General features: G+C 34.5%; 1 protein-coding gene across 1 annotated transcript in view; it reads left to right on the top strand.

Annotated features, from left to right (window-relative positions):
• LOC120352862 (aminopeptidase Q-like) overlaps nucleotides 1-27493 on the top strand; it is an 86140-nt gene that overhangs the window by 42888 nt on the left and 15759 nt on the right. The window contains exons 4-5 of the mRNA XM_039435172.1: nucleotides 4840-5148; nucleotides 27412-27490. Coding sequence (XP_039291106.1) covers nucleotides 4840-5148; nucleotides 27412-27490 — 388 coding nt within the window. The remainder of the gene's footprint in view (nucleotides 1-4839; nucleotides 5149-27411; nucleotides 27491-27493) is intronic.

Below are 27493 nucleotides of genomic sequence, written 5' to 3'. Positions count from 1 at the left end.
ATTTAATGTCTAATATTTTACGGACTTTATAAAAGATAAAGGTAATAAATTTCAAGCGTTTATAAATAAATTCTATATGAGGCTCCCACTTAAGGTTACAATCAACCATGATGCCCAGATACTTTATAGATTTTTCATTTTTTAGTTGAGGGCATGCACAATTCTTTGTTCAATCTAATAGAATTTAAAATGACGGCAAAATACCGTACGAACAAAAATCGATGTGTGTGTGTGTGTGTGTGTGTGTGTGTGTGTGTGTGTGTGTGTGTGTGTGTGTGTGTGGTGTGTGTGTGGTGTGTGTGTGTGCGAGACACAAAATATCAATATTACAGAACAAACGCTTCTCACTTAAAAGACAGCTTAAAACACAAATAGTGTTTGATTTGGACGCACTGAGGTTCTATTTGGGGAGCGCAATATTATACATTTCATTATTTTGACTAGAAGACACAAAACGTTTTTTTTTTTTACTTGCGGTCAGTTGGCAAGACTATCTCTTCGATCACCTCTGTCTCTTACTACCCCTTCCCGCTCTCAACAAAAAGAAATTTGGCAACGACTACCGATATATTTGCAAAATGATAGAAGGAGAAGGGAAGAAGAAGAAGAAGAAGAAGAAGAAGAAGAAGAAGAAGAAGAAGAAGAAGAAAAGAAGAAGAAGAAGAAGAAGAAGAAGAAGATGGAAAAGAATAATAAAAAGAAGAAGAAGCGAGTGTGAGTGGGAGAGCGTCTGGTACCGCAAATATCACCGAATCCAAGAGCCAGCTAGACAGAATGCAGTCCATTAATTATTATGATTTCTCACTTATATCTCTGCCAAAGATCTGATGTTTTGAAGTACGCTACTGCAGTATTAAACTGTGTTTAATGCTCTTGATACTTCTTGTTCAAGAGAGAGGTGGATGCTATTCGAAGTGGGATGGAATGTAATTTATTAGAAAAAATTCCCTGAATATTACCCGTAATAATAAGACAACCCGTAATAAGACAATTTATTCAATTCACAATACAAAGCACAAGATACATAGACACATATCTAAAAACAGATTTGTGAATATTTTCCCCACATAGACGGATCTGTGTGTGGGGAATGAGTAACAGTACAAGAAGTAGCCTAAAATAAAATATACTAAGTATATCTATTTATATATATGAAGAATAATAATATAATACTACTAGAAAAATCCTATCAGTAAGCAAGCTCAGAGAAGAAAGATATTGAAGAGGAAAAACTATAACTTTCCATGTAGGCTAACGCTTAATAGATTAAAAGAAAAGGCGAACGAAAGAAGAAAAAATAAAAAGGAAGAAAATCAGCAATAGATGCAGATGTGAAATTGTTAGATGGAAATAAATGGTGACAAAAGATTTCTCGGTACTGAGAAAGGCAACAAAAGAGATGATGAAGATCCAAGCTATTCGATCATTATGAATATGACAAAAAAGCAAAATCAGAGACATGGTAACGGTCGTCCAACTGAAACAAAACTTAGTTTTCAGGTCTAAGTCAGCCTAAAGAAAATGTTCCTATCAACCCAACTCTGTATATCTGAGAGTAATGATTTGGTTATATTTCTGTAAACAAAGCCGATTGGTATTTTGTTGATTAAGTAATTACAATAGTACGGAAGTTGATGTCTGCATATAGTGAGTTTTGTGAAGTGTATATTAAATCTATTTGTGTTATTTGCTCGATTTTGTAGGGAGTTGTGTGAGTGGTAAATAAATGGTTATGTTTATTCAAGTACAGAATTACACTTTCAATGTAAGTCTGTCCCAGAGTTGGAACCTTAATTCTAGGAAAATTTCTCTACTTGAGTAAATTCGAGGTCTTCCCAGGGCCGCTCTAATCATGTGCTTTTGTAAGATAAAAAGCTTTTTTACATAAGAATAGAAAGCAGCACCCCACACCTCTATAATATATTGGAATAATGAATGTGCATATGCGAAATAAATTTTCCCAGTGATATCTATATTTTTTATTCTATTTATGTTGTAGACGATATGGATCAAATACTTTAACTTCGAGCATAAATATTCTATGTGTTTGTTCCACTTAAGGTGCTGGTCAACTACTATTCCTAAGTATTTCATAGTTTGTACTCTTTCCAGTGTTTTTATCTCCTGTCCCTCATTTACCATGTTTATACAGTTTGCATTCATATTCAAATTCATAGTTATTGGTGGTTGTCCGGTAATATTAGGTGAAAAGGTTATGAAAGGTTATGAAGGTTATGAAAGGTTCAGTATTGAGGGTGAGAACATGATCCTTAAGCCATTTCTGAACTATTTTTAAATTATTGTTCGCGTTACTGAACGTTTCCTCCCAGCTACTCCCACTAATTACCGTTTCATATTATAATATATTTTATATCACCTGTATAACAATAGTATTATGAGTCGATTCAAAGTCGAATTATCTCCCCAAAAACCACCGCAACTGGATTCGTTTTGGGTATCTAAAGGTGCCTACAGACTTATGTGCCACGAACACGCGTATTCCGCTTCTCATCAGCTCATGCTTATTATATCTGTGGTGACGTGGTACAAACGTGGCGGTGACGCGGCGCTGAATTTTATAACATTCATAATATAAACATTAGTTTTAATGCTAAAATTAATTTATGATTTCGATGATGTACTTATTGTATACTTACTGACTGACTCACTCACTCACTCACTCACTCGCAGAACTAAAAATCTACCGGACCCAAAACGTTCAAATTTGGTAGGTATGTTCAGTTGGCCCTTTAGAGGCGCACTAAGAAATCTTTTGGTGATATTTTAACTCTAAGGGTGGTTTTTAAGGGTATAAAGTTCTTTTAGCATGTATATTCTTCTTATTCCAATATCTTAAAATTATAATTGAAATGTCCATACCATATGTTAATATAGAACTATAATCTAAAGAGAGTACCTCTTCGAAACAGTTGTTCTGGTAACTAAATTAAAAATTTTGTCAGGTTGGCATTAGGTTGGTTGACTTTGTTAGGTTGGCACCAAGTTGAAGATTTAAATGCATTTATCGCGGAAAAATTGATTGGGCACTGCTACTTCAACCTGGAATATTATATTACTAGCCGTCAGGCTCGCTTCGCTCGCCATATCCGTTTAGCCAGACGTTTAGTCTGGACCCCCGACCGGATCGTCCTAACATATGATAAAAATGCTCAAATGAAAAATGCAGGCGAGCGAAGCGAGCCTGCTGATCTCATTCTCGGACAATCCAGTCGGGGGTTCAGGGGGCGGAGCCCCCTGTCTAGACGGATATGGCGAGCGAAGCGAGCCTTACTGCTAGTATTGTATAAAAGAATGAAGAGAATATACAGAAGAGGCGAGGCGAAGCGCCACTCCAGTTTGCATTGGACCATATTATCTCCTATAGTGTGGTCCACGTTATAATGACAGTATTTGATTAACTTTGATGTTGCTGTCCTTGTCTATCATTCATTCCACAAAGCAGATAGTGTTATCGTTTTCTAGCTTCGCAACGATGCCAAATCTGTTTTTACAGTGTAGAAATGTAATTAATTAAGGCAGAGAACAGGCAACGCTGTTGTTCTATCTTTATCCACTGCCATTATAACGTGGACCTCACTATATATAATCATACTGACGTGGAATTGGCAAAAATTTAGTGCATCGACACTTGTTTATCCACAGAGATATATTCCTCTTGTTGTTCTAGTTTACCAGAAATTGACAATGGTGTAACAACCGAGACCTGTATCTCGATTTTAAATAAAATCCGTGGTTGGAAGAATTATTTAATCTTAATTGTTATTGAAGGAAAAACCAAATTAAATGCTGTAATTCACCCCGAAGACTTCTGCTACTGCAAATATTGACAACAAGGTAAAGGAAATTCGATGAGCGCTACTATTCAAAAATTATTTGTCAACCTGGGAAGATTCTGTAGATTATTTAATTTTTAAATTCAGTATGGATAACTTCTGCAATATATCCATCACAACTACTCAGGAAGGGTCACTATTTAATAATTTCTAAAGTCTTTCTTAAAATTTTTTCTTGTGGTTCTCATATGATGGTGTTTGAAATACTGAATTTTATTGAATGAAAAAGACTAAGAAATTTAAAAAAAACCACTGATAAACTAAAACTAAATACAAGAGCAGCAGAATTTATACTAGTAGGCGAGTACTGCTATTGGTCGAGGGTATGAACGCCTGCCATTGACCTAGCTAGACAGTCTCCTCCCACTCAACGTTGTGACAAAATGGCGGCTTAAGCAACAGAACCGCCATGATAATAAAATTTACTTTCAGTACAAAATAAGAACTAAGAACACAAGTGTGAAAGATAATAAAACAGATATGTAAATGGAAAAAACTATTGACTAATGTACGCTTACAATTTATGATAAACTAAATTCGTAGTGTTGTATTGGTTGAAATGAATCTGGTCATTAAACTATTCTGGGAATTTTCCTTAATTACTCTTGTTATTTCTAAAGCCTCTAGAATATTCAAAGATCTGCCTTTGTTATTAACATGCAGAAACTCAACAAAATTGAACAAAATTAACATGCAGAAACTGAATTTTATCTTTCATGAAGATTTTTCGAATCTTTTTCAAATATTTTTGTGGTTACTGTTCGATTTCTATGTCTGGTAACTTAATTGATTGATTGATTCATACAATAAGTACATCATCAAAAATGATAGGGAGAGGAAAATAAGGTTACCTTGAACTATTCCTCTCCCAAATATAGACAAGGTTACACATAGTCCGAAATAGGCCTATTGAATAGACAAAAACTGACATTTTTGTTGCGTTTTCGGATTTGTCTGGGGAAACTAAATTTTTATGTGTTTTCCGCAGCCCCCACGAGGACAACAGAGTCTGGGACACCTTCGAGGAATCTCCCGACATGTCGACCTATCTGGTGGCAGTAGTGGTAGCCGATCTGGTCTCCATCAGTGACCCAGAACGCAACCTGTCCATCTGGACGCAGCCGGACGCAGCCGCCCAGCAGGGCGCCCAGTATGGACTCAACCTGACTGGACGGTTGATGGATCAGATGGAGCAGTGGACGGCCATTGACTACACACTGCCCAAGTTGGATCAGGTGGCTCTGCCCAAACTCAGGCATCAGGCCATGGAGCACTGGGGGGTCATTGCTTTCAGGTAGGTCCAGTTCACATTCATCTGTCAGTAGTTGGTTAAATGTGTAATTTCTATCGAACGATCATGGCGTAAGCCTCATAAAGCTTACAGTATTTTGCCGTCCTTAAAAACTACATTAGATTAAACAGATGATTTCAAAAAGACGAAGTTTGTCAAGCAATTCATAAAGGCAGCAAAATATCGTAACAACAAACATCGACATGAGTGTGTGTGTGTGTGTGTGTGTGTGTGTGTGTGTGTGTGTGTGTGTGTGTGTGTGTGTGTGTGTGTGACCGTCCAAATGCGAGAAAATAAGATTATTCAATTTCAAACTGTTGGCAACTATTGATTCTATTAAATCATTCACTATGAAGAGATAGCAGACGTGTGTCTGCAGAGCTATTATCCTGTCACCAACTGTCTCAGATCTTAGAATAGTAGATTTGATATGCGCGGGAACTCTAGCGTCAGTTGAATAATTTTCATAACGGCAAGGAAAGGTGTGTGAGTGCGCCACACCAGATTTTTTTATCGAACGATCAAGGCGTGAGTCTCATAAAGCGTACGGTATTTTTCCGTCCTTATGAATCATATTAGATTAAACAGATGATTTCAAAAAGACGAAGTTCAAGATTAGTGTCGAGCAATTCATGAAGGCGGCAAAATATCGTAAAAACACACATCGACGTGTGTGTGTGTGTGTGTGTGTGTGTGTGTGTGTGTGTGTGTGGTGTGTGTGTGTGTGTGTGTGTGTGTGTTTGTGTGTGTGAATGACAAAAAGCCTATACTGAGGTCCACGTTATAAAGGCAGTGTTTGTTTAGCAATGCTACCCTTGTCTATCATTCAACAAAGCCGATAGCACTATCTCTTTCTTGCTTTGCTCTGTTGCTAGACCGTCTTTTAACAATGTAGAATTAATAAACAAAATATTCGATCTTAATTATGAAAATTCATTATGAAATGATTGGAAAATATCATTTCTTGATTAATAAAATATAATTGATTATTTTAAACGAGAATGAACAGTTAATATTACATCAATGAACCTGTATCGGCTACCGTCTATAGAAGACATTGACAAGACAGATGATCGGCAACGTTGTTCTATCTTTCTCCACTGCCATTATAACGTGGACCCCACTATAATAGGAGGAAAGCAATATCGTCGTCACTACAACCTCAGCCAATGACAGTCGAGTAGGAGGGAACCCACCAAGCCCAAACCAGCCAATGAGAGAGCAGAAATTTCTTTGCAATGGCGAAATCAGTCAGTGTGAATCGAATGAATAAATTGGACCGAATGGCAATCAATGAGAAAGATCGATCACATGCCAATAAATTAGAAGGCCATTCATGAAATTTATATACTCAGAAATACTATAATATTCACGGAGAGATCAATGTTAACACCTATAAAGCTACAAAGTTTTTAAATTTCCGGGATCAGCTGAGTAAGAAGCACTGATATTATGCAAACAGTTCAAATTAAATCCCGCTATGGAATCAGATGAATTTCGTGGTGAAATGTTTGCGGTTTGTGAGTCAAAAAACATGACGTTGTTCTGAAATGAACAACTGAGGAATAACGAACTTTCGACCACAATAAACGGCTTTTTACTTTCCTTGCCCTATTACCATAGGTAAGGAAAGTATTGCTTTGCGGAAAAATTAAGGTACTCCGAATTCTAAATTTCTATACGTTTCAAGATCCCCTGAGTCCAAAAAAGTGGTCTTTGGGTATTGGTCTGTATGTTGTGTGTGTGGTGTGTGTGTGTGTGTGGTGTGTGTGTGTGTGTGTGTGTGTGTGTGTGTGTATGAGTGTATGTGCGTCTGTGTACACGATATCTCATCTCCCAATCAACGGAATGACTTGAAATTTGGAACGTAAGGTCCCTACAATATAAGGATCCGACACGAACATTCGATTGAATGCGATTCAAGATGGCGGCGAAAATGTTGTCAAAAACAGGGTTTTTCGCGATTTTCTCAAAAACGGCTCCAACGATTTTGATTAAAGTTATACCTTAAATAGTCATCGATAAGCTCTATCAACTGCCCCAAGTCCCATATCTGTAAAAATTTCAGGATCTCCGCCCCAACTATGCAAAGTTTGATTTAAGATTCCCAATTATCAGGCTTTAAATACAATTTAAACAGAAGATTCAGCATGAAAATCTCTTCAATTAATGTTTTGTATCATTTTCACCTAAAATTGAAAATAAGCTCGAAATTCGCGAAAATGTGATTATCCAATTGCAAACTGTTGGCAACTGTTGATTCTATTAAATGATTCACTATGAAGAGATAGTAGACCTCGTGTGTATCCAGCGTTATTGCCCTGTCACCAGCTGGCTCAAATCTTTGAATAGTAGACTTGAGATGCGCGGGAACACTAGCGTCAGGTGATCAATTTTCATAACGGCAAGGAAAGTTGTGTGAGTTCGCCACACCAGATTTTTGGACTATGTTTAGGATTTTGCTACTTTGTGGAGTAGGCCTATATGGAAGATGGAAATTATGACTCCTACATTTGTTTTCATTTCTCAAACAATCAATAAAGTTTTTCTGAAACTTTGATTGAGTCGTTTTTTTTAAACAAAGAACAAACAAAACGGTTTTGACAACGAAAGCATAACAGAAGAGGAAGTAGGGAATCTGCAACTTGCGCCCAGCGGTCAGAATGTGTTTGGGCACTCACAGATTGAACGTAACAAAGTGAACGTCCGTGACGTCATCACGTGTGATGCCATTTCGCTCTTACTAGCAGCCGACATTTTGTTCCCCGACTGAAGGAGCGAAATTCAAATTCACTACAGTATCCTGAGGATGCGTCAAGAAAAATAACAATACGTTGTAAACGTATGACAACGTATTAGCCTACTTAATGAGATACAGATTTCTATCATATAATTGCATTCTGATTAATATTGAAAGATTGAGCTAGAACCATGATTGTACGAACAATCATTCATTAAGATAGATAGATAGATAAATGACTTTTATTTACACTTTACAATAAAAGTGATGTGGGTGAAATTGAGGCAATAGAAGCCCCCTCTTCCATTTAACCCACGATGATAAGTTACATAAAAATAATAATATACATTTCTATATGAAATTAAATGATAATTAAAAATTATAAGGAAACGACTAAATCAATTCACTACAAATTGAATAAATTAAGAGGAAAAAAAAGAGAAAACTAAAAGCAAGAAATCTTAATAGTAAATAAATCTCACTCGCAGACATCTTGAATGAATAATCTCTATCAAATTGGTTCTAGCAAACACATCGTCTCAGACATTCATTCTAATGACTGACTTTTGACTTTTCTTCTCTGAATTTCGTTTTAATGACAAAGACAATGTGGCTGATAGATAAAGATATATTGTTTGAATACTTGAATCATTCAAACACTAATAACTTTGAACCTCCGTCACTCAGCGTAGCAAACATATCAACAATGTTCCTTTTCTCACTCATGGTGACAGCCTGAAAGAGTCAATATGTGCTAATTATCAAAAAGCAGATGGGTGATGTGATTTTGACAAACCGGGGGATTCCCGGTCGTCAACCTTTTCAACATACTGTCAGAGCTGGAAATTCGATGAATTCATTTCAATTTCTTTATTCAAAAAAAAATTAATTATACAATCAAATGCATTCCAAAAATCAAATACAATATTGTTTCCTAATTTCTAATATGTGTTCCCTATAGGCTACCCTGTGTGGGGACACTTGAATATATATAATAAAATATTTATATACAAATTTAAATATTATATCATGAAGAACATAATAATTGAATATGGTATTATATTGAAATAAATCAATATGTCAATATTTGTAATCATTCTTGCACACATTCATACGCACACACATTCACATATGCGCACACATTCATACGCACACACATTCACACATGCGCACAAACACACACACACACACAAACACACACACACACACACACACACACACACACACACACACACACACACACACACACACACACACACACACAACACACACACACACACACACACACACACACACACTTACACAAAACTTAAAACTATGTACGGAGTGGTTGCTGTTTTTTTCATATTTAGTTCAATTTTATTCATAGTTAACGTTTCGTTTTTTTCAAAGTGCTGATGTAATTATACCATAAATGAATGCGTTTTGAAGAAAGATACAGTGATTGAAATTTGATACTGTCTTACTGTTTACGCATACCGGACGGGATTTGTGAGTTCAATGATCTTTGATTGTTGCAGTGTTCATGTCGTGTAATGTGTAAATTTTACTAAATTTAGACCTATATTAATTTAGTAAAAAAATCATTCGGGTTGTCTAGTTGTAAAATGAATTTCTTGATTTCTTTTCTAAATAACTGACGTGACGTTATTTTCCTTGTTGTTACTGGAAGTGAATTGAATATTTTTATAGCTATGTATTTGAAGTGTCGTCTGGAATGTTCTAATCTTGGTTTTGGGAGGTTAATGTCCTGTGAATTCCTGAGGTTTATTCTTTCTCTCATCTGTTGAATATCGAAATTATTTTCAGCTAAATCCAGCAATGCTTTGAATAGAAAAGAATGTCTCACTGATAATATTGACAGTTCTCTGAAGAGCATCATTGAACTATATTGTTTAGGTTTATTACAAATTATTTTTAATATATGTTTCTGACCAGTAATCACAGGTTTAATATGAACATTGTATGCACTCCCATAGCATATTATTCCATAATTTATTCTAGAACCAATAATTGCATGGTATAATTGTAACAATACTTCTTTTGGACATAACTGTCTGAGGTAATAGAACTTCCTTATGTATACAAATAACTCATTTTTATCTTCTGTACATGATCTGACCAAGTGAGCCTACTATCCAATATGAGGCCCAGATATTTAACTGTACGTGCTTGTTTTATAGTTTCACAGTTACACAATAATTATTCACCTGTTGCGCACAATCTAATTTATGGAAGTAAATACTAGTTAACTCCTGATCCGTGTTTTGAAGATTAAATTGTATTATATTAGATTGTCTGTGTTGATAGTTAATTTATTTTCGCAAAACCACCACCTAAGGTGCTTAAGATCCATTTCTAATTTATTTTTAAGTTCTTGATTTGTTTTGGCCGAATAAAATATAACTGTATCGTCTGCAAAAGATGTAATCTTCCCTGTAAGTCACCATCCGTCAATTCGTTAATAAAGACCAGGAATAAAGTACTTGATAACACTGATCCTTGAGGAATACCTATGGTAATGTCCCCGGGTTTACTCAACGTATCGTTAATTCTGACCCTTTGACTCCTATTAGATAGGTAGCATCTTAACCAATCATTGGCAATTCCTCTTACTCCTGATAAATCAAGTTTTTTTAGAAGCATGTTTTTATCAATTGCATCATATGCTTTAGATATATCAAGAAACAGAGCTGCACACTTATTATTAACACTAAAACTGTCATTTATTTTTGAAATGAGATTTTTAATTGCCGCTTCTGTACTTCTTCCTTCACGGAAACCATATTGGTTATCACTAAAAAAGTTATTATTTTTATAAAAGTTTTCAAGTCTAATCTTGAATATTTTTTCTAAAATCTTGGAAAAAACCGGTAAAAGTGAAATTGGGCGGAACTGATCTATGTTTTTACAATTTGGCTTTTTAGGAATAGGTATAACTACGCTGTGTTTGAACATGCTTGGGAATTTTCCTTTGGCAATACTTAGGTTAATTAGATCGGTTAATTTGTTCAAATAATTCATGTAAGTTTTTTAATCATGCTTGTGCTTATCCCATCTACACCTGGCGAAGATTTATTTTTCAATTTCTTATTGTACTTGCTACTTCCTCCGGATTTGTAGGGTGGAGAAAAATTGAATTTGTTGGAGAATTGTATGGAAACCTTATTTTTGATATTCTAGCAGACTCTTCCCTAGTTTGCAATGTGGTTTGTTCTAATTCATCATTCATTTTATTCACAACATTTAGAAAATAAGAATTAAACGAATTAGAAATTTTATTACTATCATGTATGCTATTTCCCTGCTCATCAACAATCAGTTTTAGTGGTTCTTTATTTTTTTTCAATCCTATTAACGCGTCAATTGTTTTCCACGTCTTTCTAATGTTCCCTGGCTTTCTCTAAACAGTTTTGAATAATAATATTGTTTTCTTTCTCTCAGTTCATTACGTAAGTTATTTTTGAATGTATTGTATATTTGTTTTAAGTCGTCATTATTAGGTTGTTTGATAACATTCTTGTATAACTCATTTCTTAAGTTTATTTGCTTGATCAGATAACTATTTATCCATGGCGACCTATATTTCTGTGTCAAGTTATTTTCTAAAAGAAGATTTTCTTGTGAATCTTTGATAGCGTTTTTTAAAATGTCAATGAAATTTCCCATCCCTCATCAACTGATACTGCTGGTATTTCTCTATCCAATCAATCGATGATAAAATATTATTCAACTTCCGGTAATTGATTAGGCATATTTTTTTATAATTTGTATCTGCTTCTTCGTTGGATCTCTTCAATCCTTCAACTTTAAGTATGATTGTACTGTGATCAGTTATATCTAAATGTAGTATTTCTGGAATTAGATTAATTTTATTAATCATGATTTCAAAATTCGTCACAAATTGAGATAAATCAATGGAACACTCTTGGAGTCGAATAGGGAGGAATGGCCGTTATAAAGCAGATAGTTGTCGGAAATTTCATATACAATTATCACTTCCAGAGAGTGAGAAATTGATTGATTGATTGATTGAGTACTTTATTTATGTAGATTACAATATATACTGGCTTATACACTTATATTCAATATCTTACAATACAGCAAAATTATAGATGAATTTACAAAATATAAATTAAGAAAATAATTATTGAGCTGTATATAATATGAAAAAAAAACAATTTGTAATAACTATAGATAAAATAGATAACATTGTTATGCATCTACATGAATTGGCGGAGCTTTGGACCTATCAATGTCCATTCTTCGGAAATAATATTTGAAGTATTCTTCCCACTAACTCTCTACCAAAAAAGAGAAAGAGAGAGTGAGAAATAATGTGACTGACAGTGATGACATCACGACGTAAACAGTGTACGTGTGTATCGGAGCCATGTATCACTCCCATTTGACCGCTGGGCGCTACTTGTGTATGTCCGAGGAAGATGGAGGAGAAGAAGGAGAAGAAGAAAGAGGAGGAGGAGGATGAGGAGAAAAAATAACAAGGAGAAGGAGAAGGATAGGAAGTTTCGCTCTCTATTGTTTGTGTTGATATTGGAGGTCAACGGCTTCATTGTGCTTTCTGTCAAGACTTGAGTTATCTTGTTCAAGTTAAAAGGGCCTTCAGGGACGTTAACCTCAACTTTCGCTTTTCACACGCCCACTCACGTGAAAAGTTCACGAATTTCCTTCGCCAGTCGAAAAGAAAAGCGACGCAATTCGCACGTGCTTGACGGGAAAATCGATTGACCCATTTTCATTCAAGAAAAATCTGATTGAAAGGTGCGCGGATCAATCGTTATATTTTGAGAAATTGTGGATGAAAACAAATAGATACCTTCTCTGTTGAAGTTCAACTCTATTCTACTCTCTTCACTCTGAATTTCAATGTATTTAAAATTTGAGAAGAAGAAGTTGTAGACTGAAGAGAAAAAAGAAAAAGTTTGAATGGAGTGTTCATGTGGAAGTAGTAGTGATAGTAGGAGAAGAAGATCAATGAGAAGTAGAAGAGCGTGGAGAAGAAGAAGAAGAAGAAGAAGAGAAGAAGAAGAAGAAGAAGAAGAAGAAGAAGAAGAAGAGAAGAAGAAGCAGGAATAATCACGATGTAGGGGTCACTAGCTAGGACATGGTGCCTCACGCACTTCCCTCCTGGGTGAGAAAACATTGGTAACTAGCACGCAAATGTACGTAGGAAATTTATCTCTTTTGTTGTAAGATGGGGTTGTTTTGCAGTAATATTCACTTGATAATGTCAGTATCACTCATTCATAACTAGTAGTTCTGTGAACAGTAGACCTCACGCTCAGTAAGTTACATTGACCTGTTGTCATGTGTTCTCAAAAATTAATAAATAATTTATCAATTTAAAATGTCTAGAAAAAATCCTTAATAAACATAGAGCTTTCTGTCCTATCGTACCGTGACGTGTCGTCCCGGAATGTGAGTGTGAGCGCTGTTATCAGGTCTGGCTGCCGTCGATACGCCAATCCAATCAACCCATAAGAGAACATTCTGTGTTGTCGTGTTGGGGAAAAATCGGTGTGTTGAAATTAACAATATAAACTACCATAATGCTGATTTTCTACAAACTTCATTTCTCACTTTTCATGATTTTAGAAATCAATTCCTTTTCAATAATATTTGTTGCAATTTTGATCATCAGATTAAAAAAGAAAAATGTGAAAAAAATGTTTTCTATCAATAAATCAAAACTGTAAACTTAACTAGAATCATGGCCCCAGCTTATGGAAAGACAAAGTTAGTAGACAACTGATGTTGATGGAAAGATACATTTTCAAGATGTTCGATGTTTTTGAACGGGTAGTATTATAGTCCACTAGACAGCTGATTTATGATGAATAATTCAATAGTCTGATTTTTACTCCAATATTGGCGTATGAACGAGGCTCCTTTTTCCTTTTATATTATCCTTGAAATGCAAAATTTCCAAAAACCTTGTATATACGTCGACGCGCAAAAAGGAACATAAAACGTCAAATTTCATGAAAATCTATTACCGCGTTTCGCCGTAAATGCGCGACATATATAAACATGTAAACATTTGAACATATAAACATTTGAACATTTAAGCATTTAGAGAAACGCCAAACCGTCGACTTGAATCTTAGACATCACTTCGCTCGGTCAAAAATCCGACGCTTCTTATTCAACACATAATGGCGATCTCATGTGAACAGGATACCTCTTTCTCAGTGGGGTGGGGTTGTTCTAGCTGAGTGATTCAGTTGAATTTACAACTGCGTAGCAGGGTGGTTTAGGATAGCTATACCATTGCTAATCAAACACTGCCATTATAACGTGGACCTCACTATAGTCAACTTGTGTTCGATGGAATTCCCTCCCACTTCTCTCCACTCCTCTCTCTTTTGGTAGAGAGTTATTGGGAAGGATACTTCGAATATTCTTTCCAAAGAATGGACATTGATATGTCCAAAGCTCCGCCAATTTATTTAGATATAACAATATTATCCATTTTATCTATAGTTATTACAAATTGTTTTTTTTTTCATATTATATACAGCTCAATAATTATTTTCTTAATTTATATTTTGTAAATGCATCCATAATTTTGCTGAATTGTAAGCTCTTGTATATAAGTGTATAAGCCAGTATATATTGTAATCTACATATGAAGTACTCAATCAATCAATCGACTTCATTTATTATACCATCGTCTCGGCTCTATAAATGGTTGATTGTTAATCGTTAAGTTATCGGTTACTCGAAACTAGACTTATTGGCTCTCAATATAACAATGGAACTATTTTCTGTGATGTAATGTAACTTAACAATGGCCCATATGAATAAAACCAGAGCAAATGCTCATGGAGCATATTAAGGTTTTGCTCATGAGCAAAATGTAGAAGCAAAAGCATTTGCTCATTTTTATATGAATAAGCTTTACCTTATACTCTTACCTTATGCTCCTGAACTCTGGAGCAATTGCTCACGTATTTTAAAGATTTTTCATCAGCTGATTCGCTTTGGTAGCCATACTTTGTTTTTATAGCTCACGGAAGCGCTAAATATGCAAGTTGGGGGCACCGCTTGTGTTTGCGTCGTCTGCTCTGTTTTCTATTTATGAATAGAGTTTTAGGTTAGTTTAGTTCAGAATTTTGAAATAATAGCGTGAAAAAATGTCATCTCTATAATAATCTTCAGCTTATTCTTATAATATCAATAGCCAGCCTTCTTATAATCGTCTACACTCTCATCTTCTTAAATGCCTATTTCCTATTTTGTGATGGCTATCTTTATAACAGGTAGCTTTTGTATTTATTCTTTTGTAGGGATAATGGTGATATATAGCATGGTTGGAGTCTAGAAAGAGTGTTATACGTAGTTCTCAACTATTTGTTGTGATCGTATCTGGTATAGTTTCCTCTTCCTCATACAAATTAGTTGAGCCATTTTACTATAAGTAAAAGGTGATAAGCTGCTCTAGACTAAAGTATTTGCTTCAAAAGTTGAGCAAATGCTCTAGTTTATTCATACAGTTTTGAGTATAAGCTTCCACTCGCCCGCAAATGCTCGAACTATTTTTTTGATGAGCATGAGCAAAAGGTTTTGCTCACGTTTATTTATAGAAAATTAAGCGAATGCTCCATATTTTAGAAGTATAAGCAAATGCTCAACTTTATTTATATGGCCCAATATGAAGTCGTTTCCATTCCAACTGAATGGATATGATAGAAAAAAACGTTACTAGGCGGAGTTAGGGCTTAAAGTCCTCTCTACTGCCTAACCTCAATAACTCCTCTCTGATTGGCTAGTTAATAATTCTATACTCTTTCAATTATTGATGCAATTTTTCCATTGAGCAACTGTTACATTGAGTTACATTTACATTTACTGTTACATTTTTACATTGAGTTAGGGCTTAAAGTCCTCTCTACTGCCTAACCTCAATAACTCCTCTCTGATTGGCTAGTTAATAATTCAATACTCTTTCAATTATTGATGCAATTTTTCCATTGAGCAACTGTTACATTGAGTTACATTTACATATACTGTTACATTTTTACATTGAGTTAGGGCTTAAAGTCCTCTCTACTGCTCAACCTCGATAACTCCTCTTTGATTGACTAGTTGATAATTCAATACTCTTTCAATTATTGATGCAATTTTTCCATTGAGCAACTGTTACATTGAGTTAAATTTACATTTACTGTTACATTTTTACATTGAGTTAGGGCTTAAAGTCCTCTCTACTGCTCAACCTCGATAACACCTCTTTGATTGACTAGTTGATAATTCAATACTCTTTCAATTATTGATGCAATTTTTCCGTTGAGCAACTGTTTAATGAGGTGTTACAGTATGATATATTCCATCAGTGATCACCAAATTCTCAATATTATTCATACGAACTGTAACCGATTCTATTCTATTACAACTTTTCAGGATTAAATCTTTTGTTTTGTTTTGTTTGAAGCCGGAGTGATTGATTCATTCATTCATACAATAAGTACATCATGAAAAATAATAGGGAGAGAAAAAATAAGGTGACCTTGTGCAATTCCTTTCCCAAATTTAGATAAGGATGATTTTGTTTTTTTTCATCATTATTATAATACCTAGTAAAAGACTACAGATGGAATTTCAAGTTCCATTTGTTTAAATGCTTATTAATGAATAAGTCTTATTAAACAAAAATCCCCATTAAATGCTGTAAATCACCCCGAAGACTTCTGCTACTGCAAATATTGACAACAGGGTCAACAGCTAGATGGAAATTCGATGAGCGCTACTATTCAAAAATTCCCGGGCTGACAAATAATTTTTATATAGTAGCGCTCATCGACCCTGTTGTCAATATTTGCAGAAGCAGAAGACTTCGGGGTGATTCACAGAATTCAATTTGTATTTTCGTTTAATAATACTTATTCATTAATTAGCATTTCAACAAAAATGATAATTGTTCACCCTGTTGTCAATATTTGCAGTAGCAGAAGACTTCGGGGTGATTTACAGCATTTGATTGGGATTTTCGTTTAATGAAACTTGGTAAGAGACTAATAATTTAGCGTGAATTTGAACTAAGTAGGATACTCAAGAGCAATTTCGAAAAAGTGAGAGTGAGTTATCGATTTAATGCGTAGTATTATTTCAATATTTTCTTGATAAGAAAATAGAGCCTTGTCAAATATTCAAATAGCATACGGGTGTAACAAGAGGCACACAGTAGTCATTTATCTTCTATCACAAGTAAACAATGGATTTGAAACTTCCGGTTTCAAAATCATCAATCAACTATAAATACTACAATGTAGTAATTTCTTCCCGTATCAAAGTTCACATCCTATCATTCCATTCATTGATGGATTCTCATTCATAACTGGAGAAGTATGCTCCAGACAAATAACGATGATATTGGATGATTCAGATCAAATTCTCGGCCAGATAGCCGTTTCAGCCTTCAGTCTGCTGGTGCTACCTGGCTGTGGGTTCGAATCCCGCCGAGTCCCATCGAATAGGCATGGACGTTTGATCATCTCATAATTCACCCTCGCACTTCCCATTACCCACGCACAAGCAAAAAGCTCATGTGGGCAGCATCCGCATTAATAGAAAATTAGAGTATGCTACCTCTTCAATTCAAATCAGTATTCAAATATTTCAACTGTATTGTAGCATAGAGTGAAGATACTGTCCAATGTATGTAATCATGCATGTTGTATTATACGTCCCTGATTATAACTTATTTATTTATTTATTATTTTTACAAGAAAACACTGAATGCGAGAAAAAAACTAAGGATACTCCTTGTACTATATCTCTACCAAATTTAGATAATAATTATTTTAAAAGTCCGAAATGAGGTTATGATTCCACATTTCTGAAATTAAGTCCTTTTTCATTCAAAAACAACAGAAACTAAGAATTTTGAATTTAACTTCAAGTTTCATGATTATTCATTGGTTATTCATGATTCTAACTCAAATCAAAAAAACTGTATTATTTTGTCTCGGATACAATGTTGAAGATTGAATGTATGGTATATCATGCTCTTCGAAATTGGAAATTCCAGAAGCGTTTTTCTTCATTTATTCCAGTGTAGAAAGTTACTGTACTATCCGTCATTGCTCTGTTAAAGATAAATTATTTCATTAACTTGTTCATGATCTCATAATTAACTTTCATTAATTCTTTTAATAGCATAGAAACATTTATATAAAGGGGAGAGTCATGGTCTAGAAACTAACTTCCATTAGTTTCTAGCAACTAGAAATTAACTACTACTCTAGACAGAATAAATTAGTGATGTTGTACTGGTTGAGATGAATCTGTTCATTTAAAAACTAGCATGAGATCGTTTTTCACTGCTCAGTCAATCATAGAATGAATTATGAAACTCAATTCTTAAGCCTGTGAAAACCGCCAGTATACTTCTGTACTTGCACGATACCTTCACATTCTTTCAAAAAAAAAACGATAGAATACTTTAGACCACACCAGGTCGAAACGATCGTCACTAACAATAGTAAATGCAATTTCACTCTATAAGTTTTATTTCATTTTTGAAAAATTATGGATATGCAACACAGCTAGAATACGATCCACAATCCACAATCCATTTACGGAATTCATTCAAGAAACTTGACTACTATCCGTAGATAGTATGGAGATAGAATTCAACATTTAGGGGCGGTTGCACAGTGTAAGTTTAAGCTAAAGCTTAAACCAAATCCGGATTTTTTGGTTTAAACTAAAATTCCGTTTGCACAGTATCAGTTTAAACTCCAAAGCAGGAGGTTTAAACCAAATAATTTGGATCAACTGGACATCTGTAAGATTTGATGGGGAAACAGCTAACAGTAAATTATTTGTCGACGGTTGTCTTTAATACTTCTGTGGACGATAATAATTATTTAGGTTATAGTGAATCATTATTGATAGAATTGACAGGAATTGATAGAAGTTTTTAATGCGATTGATAAAGATGACTGCGAAGAAATTTTAAAACTAAGAAAAATTGGGCAAAAACGAATGATTTAAATTTCTGGGATGATAGAGAATTTTATTAACGGTTTTGCTTGAGTAAATCAACTGTCAATCCAGTATTTGATTGAATGAACCACTTGATAGAAAATAAGACAATTTTTAACAGTGGTCTTTTATTAGGAAACATATCTAAACACATATTTAATAACACATATCTGAGATATTTTGCTTTCGAGAGATTTCTAATAAACGAGGAAGACCGTAGTAACAAAACCGTAGTAATAATCAGTAAAGCAACTGTCAATCCAGTATTTGATTGAATGAACCACTTGATAGAGAATAACACAATTTTTAACAGTGGTCTTTGATTAGGAAACATATTTTTGAAACACATATCTGAGATATTTTGCTTTCGAGAGATTTATAATAATCGAGGAAGACCGTAGTAAGCGTAACAAAATCGCTTTTTAAAAACATTCTAAAATATATTTTTTGGTGCCTACTAAATATAAGTTTGTATCTAATAGTAATATAGCATTTCATCATTTTTTGAAGAATTTCTTGATCGCTTTTCACGTTTATTACCGTACAGCTTACAGCTCTGTGGATTTTGAACAAGGAAATAGTGGCTACATAACCTAAATTTACTGATGGTTTGTAAACAAATAACAAATTTCCTGTAAAAGTCAGCCTTCCTGATATTATAAACGATGACATTCTATTACCAACTCAACCCTAAACTAGTTTAACTTAAACTGGATTAGTAAGTGCACTGAGAAAACCGATTCAAGTATAAACTTTCAGATTAACTTAAACCACAGAATATAATTATCGGAGTTTACTCTGCTCAAACTCGATTAACTTAATCGAGTTTAGCAAGTTATACTGTGCAAACGGCCCTTAATCTATACTATAATAAAGGAAAAAATTTGTTTATAACGTAGGGAATAGGAAATACACGAATATACACATCACGTCTCAACTACTCAACTGATTAACTTGGAATTTTTCATATGGATTCTTAATTTACTGAGGATGGTTATTTTGAATTCTTCAAGATTTCAGTGGATTGAGTTTTCAGTATGTCAAGTTCTTAATTATTGGATCCTTGTGGAGCTAGGGTTATCCACAAATGCTCAATAAAATATAGAATGTTACATTCTATAAACTTTGTTCATAACTGGTGGTGTATTGCCTAATCAATGAAATATGAGCTAAGAAGCTTTAGTGGCAATCATATACAGTAAGCAATTGTCTAGAATTACTTGTGGTCGAACTAGAATTACTGGTGATATTGTGTGTGCAATATCAAACATACACTATCAAACGACACCGCTCACACTGAGAATTTGAGATCACTGATATGAAACACGTGAAACCTGATGAAACCGTGCACACTGAGATCTTGAGGTGAGTGAAATAAAACACATGCAATCATATGACACCGCGCATACTAAAATCTTGAGGTCACTGATTTGAAACACATGTAATCCGATGACACTGTGTACACTGAAATCTTGAGGTCACCAATTTGAGACTCATGCAAACCAGCGACATTATATACATTGATTGCTTGTGGCATAGAATGAAACCACCTTAAATTTTCTCTCCTTGTGGTTATTGATGAGAAACACATGTAACAGAGTGAGACCGCGCACACATGAAACCATGGAGGATTATGGGTTGATTAAACCGCAACTTGACTCAAATTTTATCGCGAAAACTTGTTGATTCTCGAATTGCATGACCTTCGGTTTGCATTATGGATGGGTGACCAGTGGGACAGAAAATCGCGGAGTTTCAGCTTGCAAGTTGCAGAAAGTACATTCTATACTCTATGGTTATAAACGAGTATGTTATAAACACCACATTCACAACGACACAAAAAACTATAGTAGTTCCCAGTTCGTAATGGATCAAGAAATTCTTTTTCTTCTCCTTCTTCTCCCTCTTCTTCTTCTTCTTCTTCTTCTTCTCCACGCTCTTCTACTTCTCATTGATCTTCTTCTCCTACTATCACTACTACTTCTACATGAACACTCCATTCAAACTTTTTCTTTTTTCTTTTCAGTCTACAACTTCTTCTTCTCAAATTTTAAATACATTGGAATTTAGAGTGAAGAGAGTAGGATAGAGTTGAACTTCAACAGAGAAGGTATCTATTTGTTTACATCCACAACTTCTCAAAATATAAACGACTGATCCGCGCACCTTTCAATCAGATTTTCCTTGAATGAAAATGGGTCAATCGATTTTCAAAAAAAGGAATTTTATTTTTCTTGGTCTTCTTCCTCCTCCTCTTTCTTCTCTCTCTTCCAACTCCTCTTTTTTATCTTCTTCTTCTTCTTCTTCTTCTTGTCACAATCTATTATTTGCTGTAAAGGTGCGTACAGATTTAGGCGCCGCGAACATGAGCAATTCACTTTTAATCAGCTGATGCCAAGCTTTTTATATCTGTATCTTACCGTTTCTGTAAAAATACAGATATAATCAGCTGATTAAAAGTGAATCGCTCATGTTCGCGGCGCGTAAATCTGTACGCACCTTATGAATCGAATCTCAGCCGCCTACATTCTAGAGTGGCGATCAAGAAATTCAAGTATTTTTATTCATCTATTGATCTATTATTTATGTTTCAGCGAGCAATCCAAGTAGGAAAAAAACATGAAGTCGTTTAAACAGAAGCAACATAATAATATTCTAATGATAATATTTTGTGTTAGTTGTATTGTTTAGCTTACATTCTAACTAGGGATGGGTATCGATACATCGATGTTTAAAAACATCGATGTTTTTAACATCGATGTTTACTGTTCGATGTTTTTCACTTATCGATGGTTTTACCTAGACATCGGTCATCCGATGCTTTTCCCAACTAAAAAGTAAATCAATTCTAATTTTTTAATTTGATACAAGTTTTTTTTTTTTGTTTGAAGAGGATTATCTTGAGAGCAAATAAACAATAGTAACAGAATTATAATCATTATCTTTATCATATTTAGTGTAGTATCATAGAGAAACAATAGCGTAAGAAGATATCCCATGGTATAGGGAATTTATGTCGCAACTTTTACTGTTATCTCAAGCCGATTACTGTCAATTATTGTCAATTTTTACTGTTTTGTTGGGGTGATAGTGTATGAACGGCACAATTTGAGAGACTACCAGCGTCACACAGCTGCATAGGAAAGAACTATGTGAACTATCGGCTTGAGATAACAGTAAAAGTTGCGACATAAACGCCCTATACCATGGCATATCTACTTATGCTATCGTTTCTCTATGGTAGTATTCTGTTTAGTGTTTTTCGTGAATATAGATCACTCTTGTGAAAGATCTCGCATAAGTTTTGATTTCCTGCAGATTGCTATTCTTATTTTTCAATCAGGCTCTCTGTATTTTTATGTGAGACTGTTGGATACTCTTGAAGATTTACATTACTTCTGTGGTCCGTGTCAAGGTTAGATAGTTAGTTATTTAGAATTGAATAAGAGGTCGGATTCTTCGTTTCTTAGGAAGAAAGAGTTTTTTCTTACTACAATTATTTCCTCAACATGTGTTCAACACTAATTAATCTAGCTCTGGAAAAGAGGTCCTCGTATTGTAAGGAGTGCAGATATCAATATAAAAAAACTTAATCCATTTCCATTTCATAAAAAATCTATCAGGTATTGAATGAATACGATATGAGTATCATTGATTGCTAAAATTAGCTTTGGGTGAAATTTCAAGACCGAATCCTCAAGGATATCCCGAGAGGTTTCAGACTAGACCATGAAGATGACAAATCTTGTGAACTAGAGTTGATGTATCTTTCTAGTCACAACCTGACTTCAATTATTCGAAAGACTGTTACTTGAATACCACAAAACCAAAATTCCTGTGATTCCAGTTAGTAACTGTTAGAATATTGAAACAATAGCTCCAGATAAAATTGTAGTCACTTTAGAAGCTCTTTTTTTGCTCTATAATCTGAGATCAGGTAGAGCGCTCTATCTCATATTCCAGATACACCTGACAACAATGCTCCTTGTTTTGTGAAAAACACCTAATTTTCAGCTTCAAGCATCATCACCAACTACATTATCCTCACATTGATATTTCGCACAACGACATAAGTTCTTGAGATTATGTTCTATGAGAATCACCCGTAAGATACACTTCATTTCAGTATTTCCTAGTGGAGAGGCGCGCTTAAGGACACCTCAAGGATCAAAATTTCAAACACATAACTTTTGACACAATGCTCAGATTTCATCGTACTACACTTCATCCTTCTCGGCTCGTCACGACGGTTCAAAATCATGCATAATAAGTCAAATTCGGTCGAAAAATGGAAAATTTATTGTTGAGTGTACTTAAGCCCTATTCCAATACACAAAATATGACCAATTTCTATATTCAAAGTTGCATGTCTTGTGAAATACTTCTGATAAAATTTCCAAATCTATGAGAATATGAAAATTGTCCCCCTCTACCCACTTCAATAAATAATACTTTCGATTGCAAAACAATTTGGAAGTTAAGATTTTAAAAATGGCGATTTCAGTTTTTTACATTTTTTTCGTATTTTACTGTTGATCAAGAGTTTCTAAAACGAGTCTGATTAATCATAGAAACTTACGATTGATTACAAATTGTGGATAATTCATCCTCTACGAGCTCAGTTGCCTAAAATCCATCTTGAATCACTTTTCGCTATCATAGAACTGCCAAAACCGTTAATATGAGAAAAATTATACAATTTTTCGGATTTTTTTCAACAATCAAATCTCACTTTAAGAACATATTTTTCCATGAATTGCTTACAGCATGAAATAGAAAATTCTATTGTACATTCAAGATCATGTAATAATTTTTATAAAGAGGGGTTACCGAGATACATAGCTTTGAATATAGAAATTGGCCATTTTTTATGTATTGAATATGGCTTAAGTACCTACACTCAACAATAAATTTTCTATTTTTTGGCTGAATTTGACTGTTGATGCATGATTTTTAACCGCCTTGGCGAGACGAGATGAATGAAGTGTAGTACGATGAAATCTGAGCATTGTGTCAAAGTAATTATAAGTGTTTGAAATTATGATTTTTGAGGTGTCCTTAACCGTGCCTCTACTAGGAATACTGAAATGAAGTTGCATCTAACGGGTGATTCTTACCCATGAACTTATGTCATTGTGCGAAATATCAATGTGACGACAAAGTAGATGGTGATGATGGTTGAAGCTGAAAATTAGGTGTTTTTCACAATACAAGGAGCATTGTTGTCAGGGGTACTTGGAACTCCTTATGACATAGAGCGCTCTACCTGATCTCAAATTGTATAGCACAAAAATATGCCTAGAGGGATTTTGAAATATACATCTAAATTGTAACAATCGGAAGATATTGTTGATCAATAACTAAAATTCATCAAAATTGATTTTTTCTTCAAATTTTAATCATTTTTGAAAAATAATAACTAAGTACTCATTGGAGATAGAGAGTTCCAAGTGATCTCATTTTTTCAGAATTTTATAATCTTTTTGGGATATTCTGTATCTAGCACAAGGAAATCTTGCATGAAGAAATTGGCTCTGGACTCCTCTTATGTATCCAAATAATATATTAAAAAATCAGAACTACAATATAAATTGCAAGCACACCCCCTTTTTTATGTCTATATTGACTGGACTGATAGTATCATCCATAAAAACGTAGGGCAATAGACAATGTTTAAAAACATCGATGTTCAAAAACATCGATGTTTACTGTTCGTTGTTTTTCACTTATCGATGTTAGGATGAAAAAAACATCGATGTTCAAAACATCGATGTTTTGTCTTTCGATACCCATCCCTAATTCTAACTGATGTAAGTAATTTCATTCATGAGTGCATTTAGGCTATGCCTGTAGCACTCGTTGTATCAATAACATGTGGCGTTTGTAATGGATCATTCATTTTTTTATGGAGTCAAGTAGTATACACACCAAACTCGGTAGCTCTGCAGAGTCTGTGGTTGGATGGATGGAAAAAGATCTGTATACCATAGAGAAACAATAGGATAAGGTATTGTCATTACGCTATTGTTTCTCTATGGTTATACACACCGCACTCTGCGTATCAACCGGTATCGGCCAGCCGACGTTTCCGAGAAAACTCTGATGGCATGCAGATGTTTTCGAATCGCTCTGGGAGCGATTTTCTCCAGGCATCCCAGCGGACGTTTTCGATAAAGTTCTCTCATCAAAAACATAAATCACGTAAAAATGGAGATAGAAAAATTCTAATTTCAGATTCGGATTCAGCGCCTAGAAATTAATAATGTGGCTCGCGTTTGCTTAAAAAAATGAAAAATTAGGAATCGGCAGAGATCTTGAAGAAACGCCTTCTAAACATTACCTAAAACACCTAACAGAGAAATTTGCTCAGAACAAAGGTATTTTTATTATTCTGGAGTTGGTAGGCATGCTATTGAAGTGGAAATGGTTTTTATTAATGAAATATGATCCTATTATTGTATGTCTTTTTTTTTGTGTAGTTGAGAAGTTGATATTGTGGTAATTATTCATATTGAATGAAAAAGACTAAGAAATTGTCAAAAAACCACTGATTTATTGATAATTAGAAAGACCGGTTTCGGTTATTACACCATTGTCAATCTCTGATAAACTAAAACTAAATACAAGAGCAGCAGAATTTATACTGGAAGTACAAGTACTGGAAGTACTGGTTACTGGCAGAACTCGCCTACCAGTATAAATTCTGCTGCTCTTGTATTTAGTTTTAGTTTATCAGAGATTGACAATGGTGTACTAACCGAAACCGGTCTTTCTAATTATCAATAAATCAGTGGTTTTTTGACAATTTCTTAGTCTTTTTCATTCAAAATTATTGTATGATTTATTTTGACTGAATAGAATGATGAATGTACAGTAACTATTGAGTTGAATTATGCCAAATAACTCACCTTAAGCAGACAGCTAGTCGTTTTCTGCTACTTAAACATTCTCTGTAGTTGGTATCTTCTTTTTTAATTTTATCATCAATAAATGATAAAACTTCACTAAATTGGTCCTTACTAAGTCTGAAGTACCCCCTAAATCTGTCTTCATCAGTTTTTGTGTAGTTGAGAAGTTGATATTGTGGTAATTATTCATATTGAATGAAAAAGACTAAGAAATTGTCAAAAAACCACTAAAACTGATAAACTAAAACTAAATACAAGAGCAGCAGAATTTATACTAGTAGGCGAGTACTGCTATTGGTCGAGGGCATGAACGCCTGCCATTGGCCTAGCTAACAGTCTCCTCCCCCTCAACGGTGTGACAAATGGCGGCTTAAGCAACAGAATCGCCATGATAATAAATTTACTTTTAGTACAAAATAAGAACAAGAAAACAAGTGTGAAAGATAATAAAGCAAATATGAATAGAAAAACTATGACTATGTATGCTTACAATTTTATGATAAACTAAATTCGTAGTGTTGTATGGTTGAAATGAATCTGGTCATTAAACTATACTGGGAATTTTCCTTAAGTACTCTTGTTATTTCTAAAGCCTCTAGAATATTCAAAGATCTGCCTTTGAATCCAAAGATCTGCCTTTATTTCTAAAGCCTATAGAATATTCAAAGATCTGCCTTTGTTCAACAAAGGTTGTTCGTTGAACAAAGGCGGATCTTTGAATATTCTAGAGGCTTTAGAAATAACAAGAGTAATTAAGGAAAATTCCCAGTATAGTTGAAATGACCAGATTCATTTCAACCAATACAACACTACGAATTTAGTTTTATCATAAAATTGTAAGCATACATTACGGTAGTCAATAGTTTTTCTATTTCCATATTTGTTTTATTATCTTTCACACTTGTTTTCTTGGTTCTTATTTTGTACTAAAAGTTAATTTTATTATCATGGCGATTCTGTGCTTAAGCCGCCATTTTGTCACACCGTTGAGGGGGAGGAGACTGTCTAGCTAGGCCAATGGCAGGCGTTCATGCCCTCGACCAATAGCAGTACTCGCCTACTAGTATAAATTCTGCTGCTCTTGTATTTAGTTTCAGTTTATCAGAGATTGACAATGGTGTATTAACCGAAACCGGTCTTTCTAATTATCAATAAATCAGTGGTTTTTTGACAATTTCTTAGTCTTTTTCATTCAATGTCTTCATCAGCTTGGAGATCTCGCATCAAGTGATGAAACTCGCCATAATTTTTTCTTTTTTTATTTATTGGGTGCACCCAATGAGATCTACCACTACTACTAGAGTATAACAAAAGCAGATCATCGTCACTGCTATCATCTTTGTCCCTATTGATCCAAGGAACACTTTTATAAAATGAACTTCTACACCACGGCACATACTGATTTGACGTCATCTTCCTTCGGCCAGAGTCAGAGCGCAACACTGTGAAGCTCTGTCGGCCCAAAGATGTTTTTTGGTGTGAATACAAACTCTGCGGACGCTCAGATATCTGTGCTCTGTTGCTCTGCCACTCTGCAGATCAAAATAGTTTGGTGTGTATAAAGCTTCATTCATTCATGTATTCATCTCATCTATTTTCATGTTACAGCGAACGTTTTCTGGTGGTGGACGACATGGACTCTCTAAAACAAAAGCAACAGGTGGCATTCCACATTTGCCACGAACTGGCC

Source organism: Nilaparvata lugens, chromosome 8 (genome assembly GCF_014356525.2).
Source record: "Nilaparvata lugens isolate BPH chromosome 8, ASM1435652v1, whole genome shotgun sequence".
NCBI classification, from domain to species: Eukaryota; Metazoa; Arthropoda; class Insecta; order Hemiptera; family Delphacidae; genus Nilaparvata; species Nilaparvata lugens.
The sequence above is the reverse complement of the archived record's forward strand: the minus strand, read 5'-3'. Positions and strand labels throughout refer to the sequence as shown.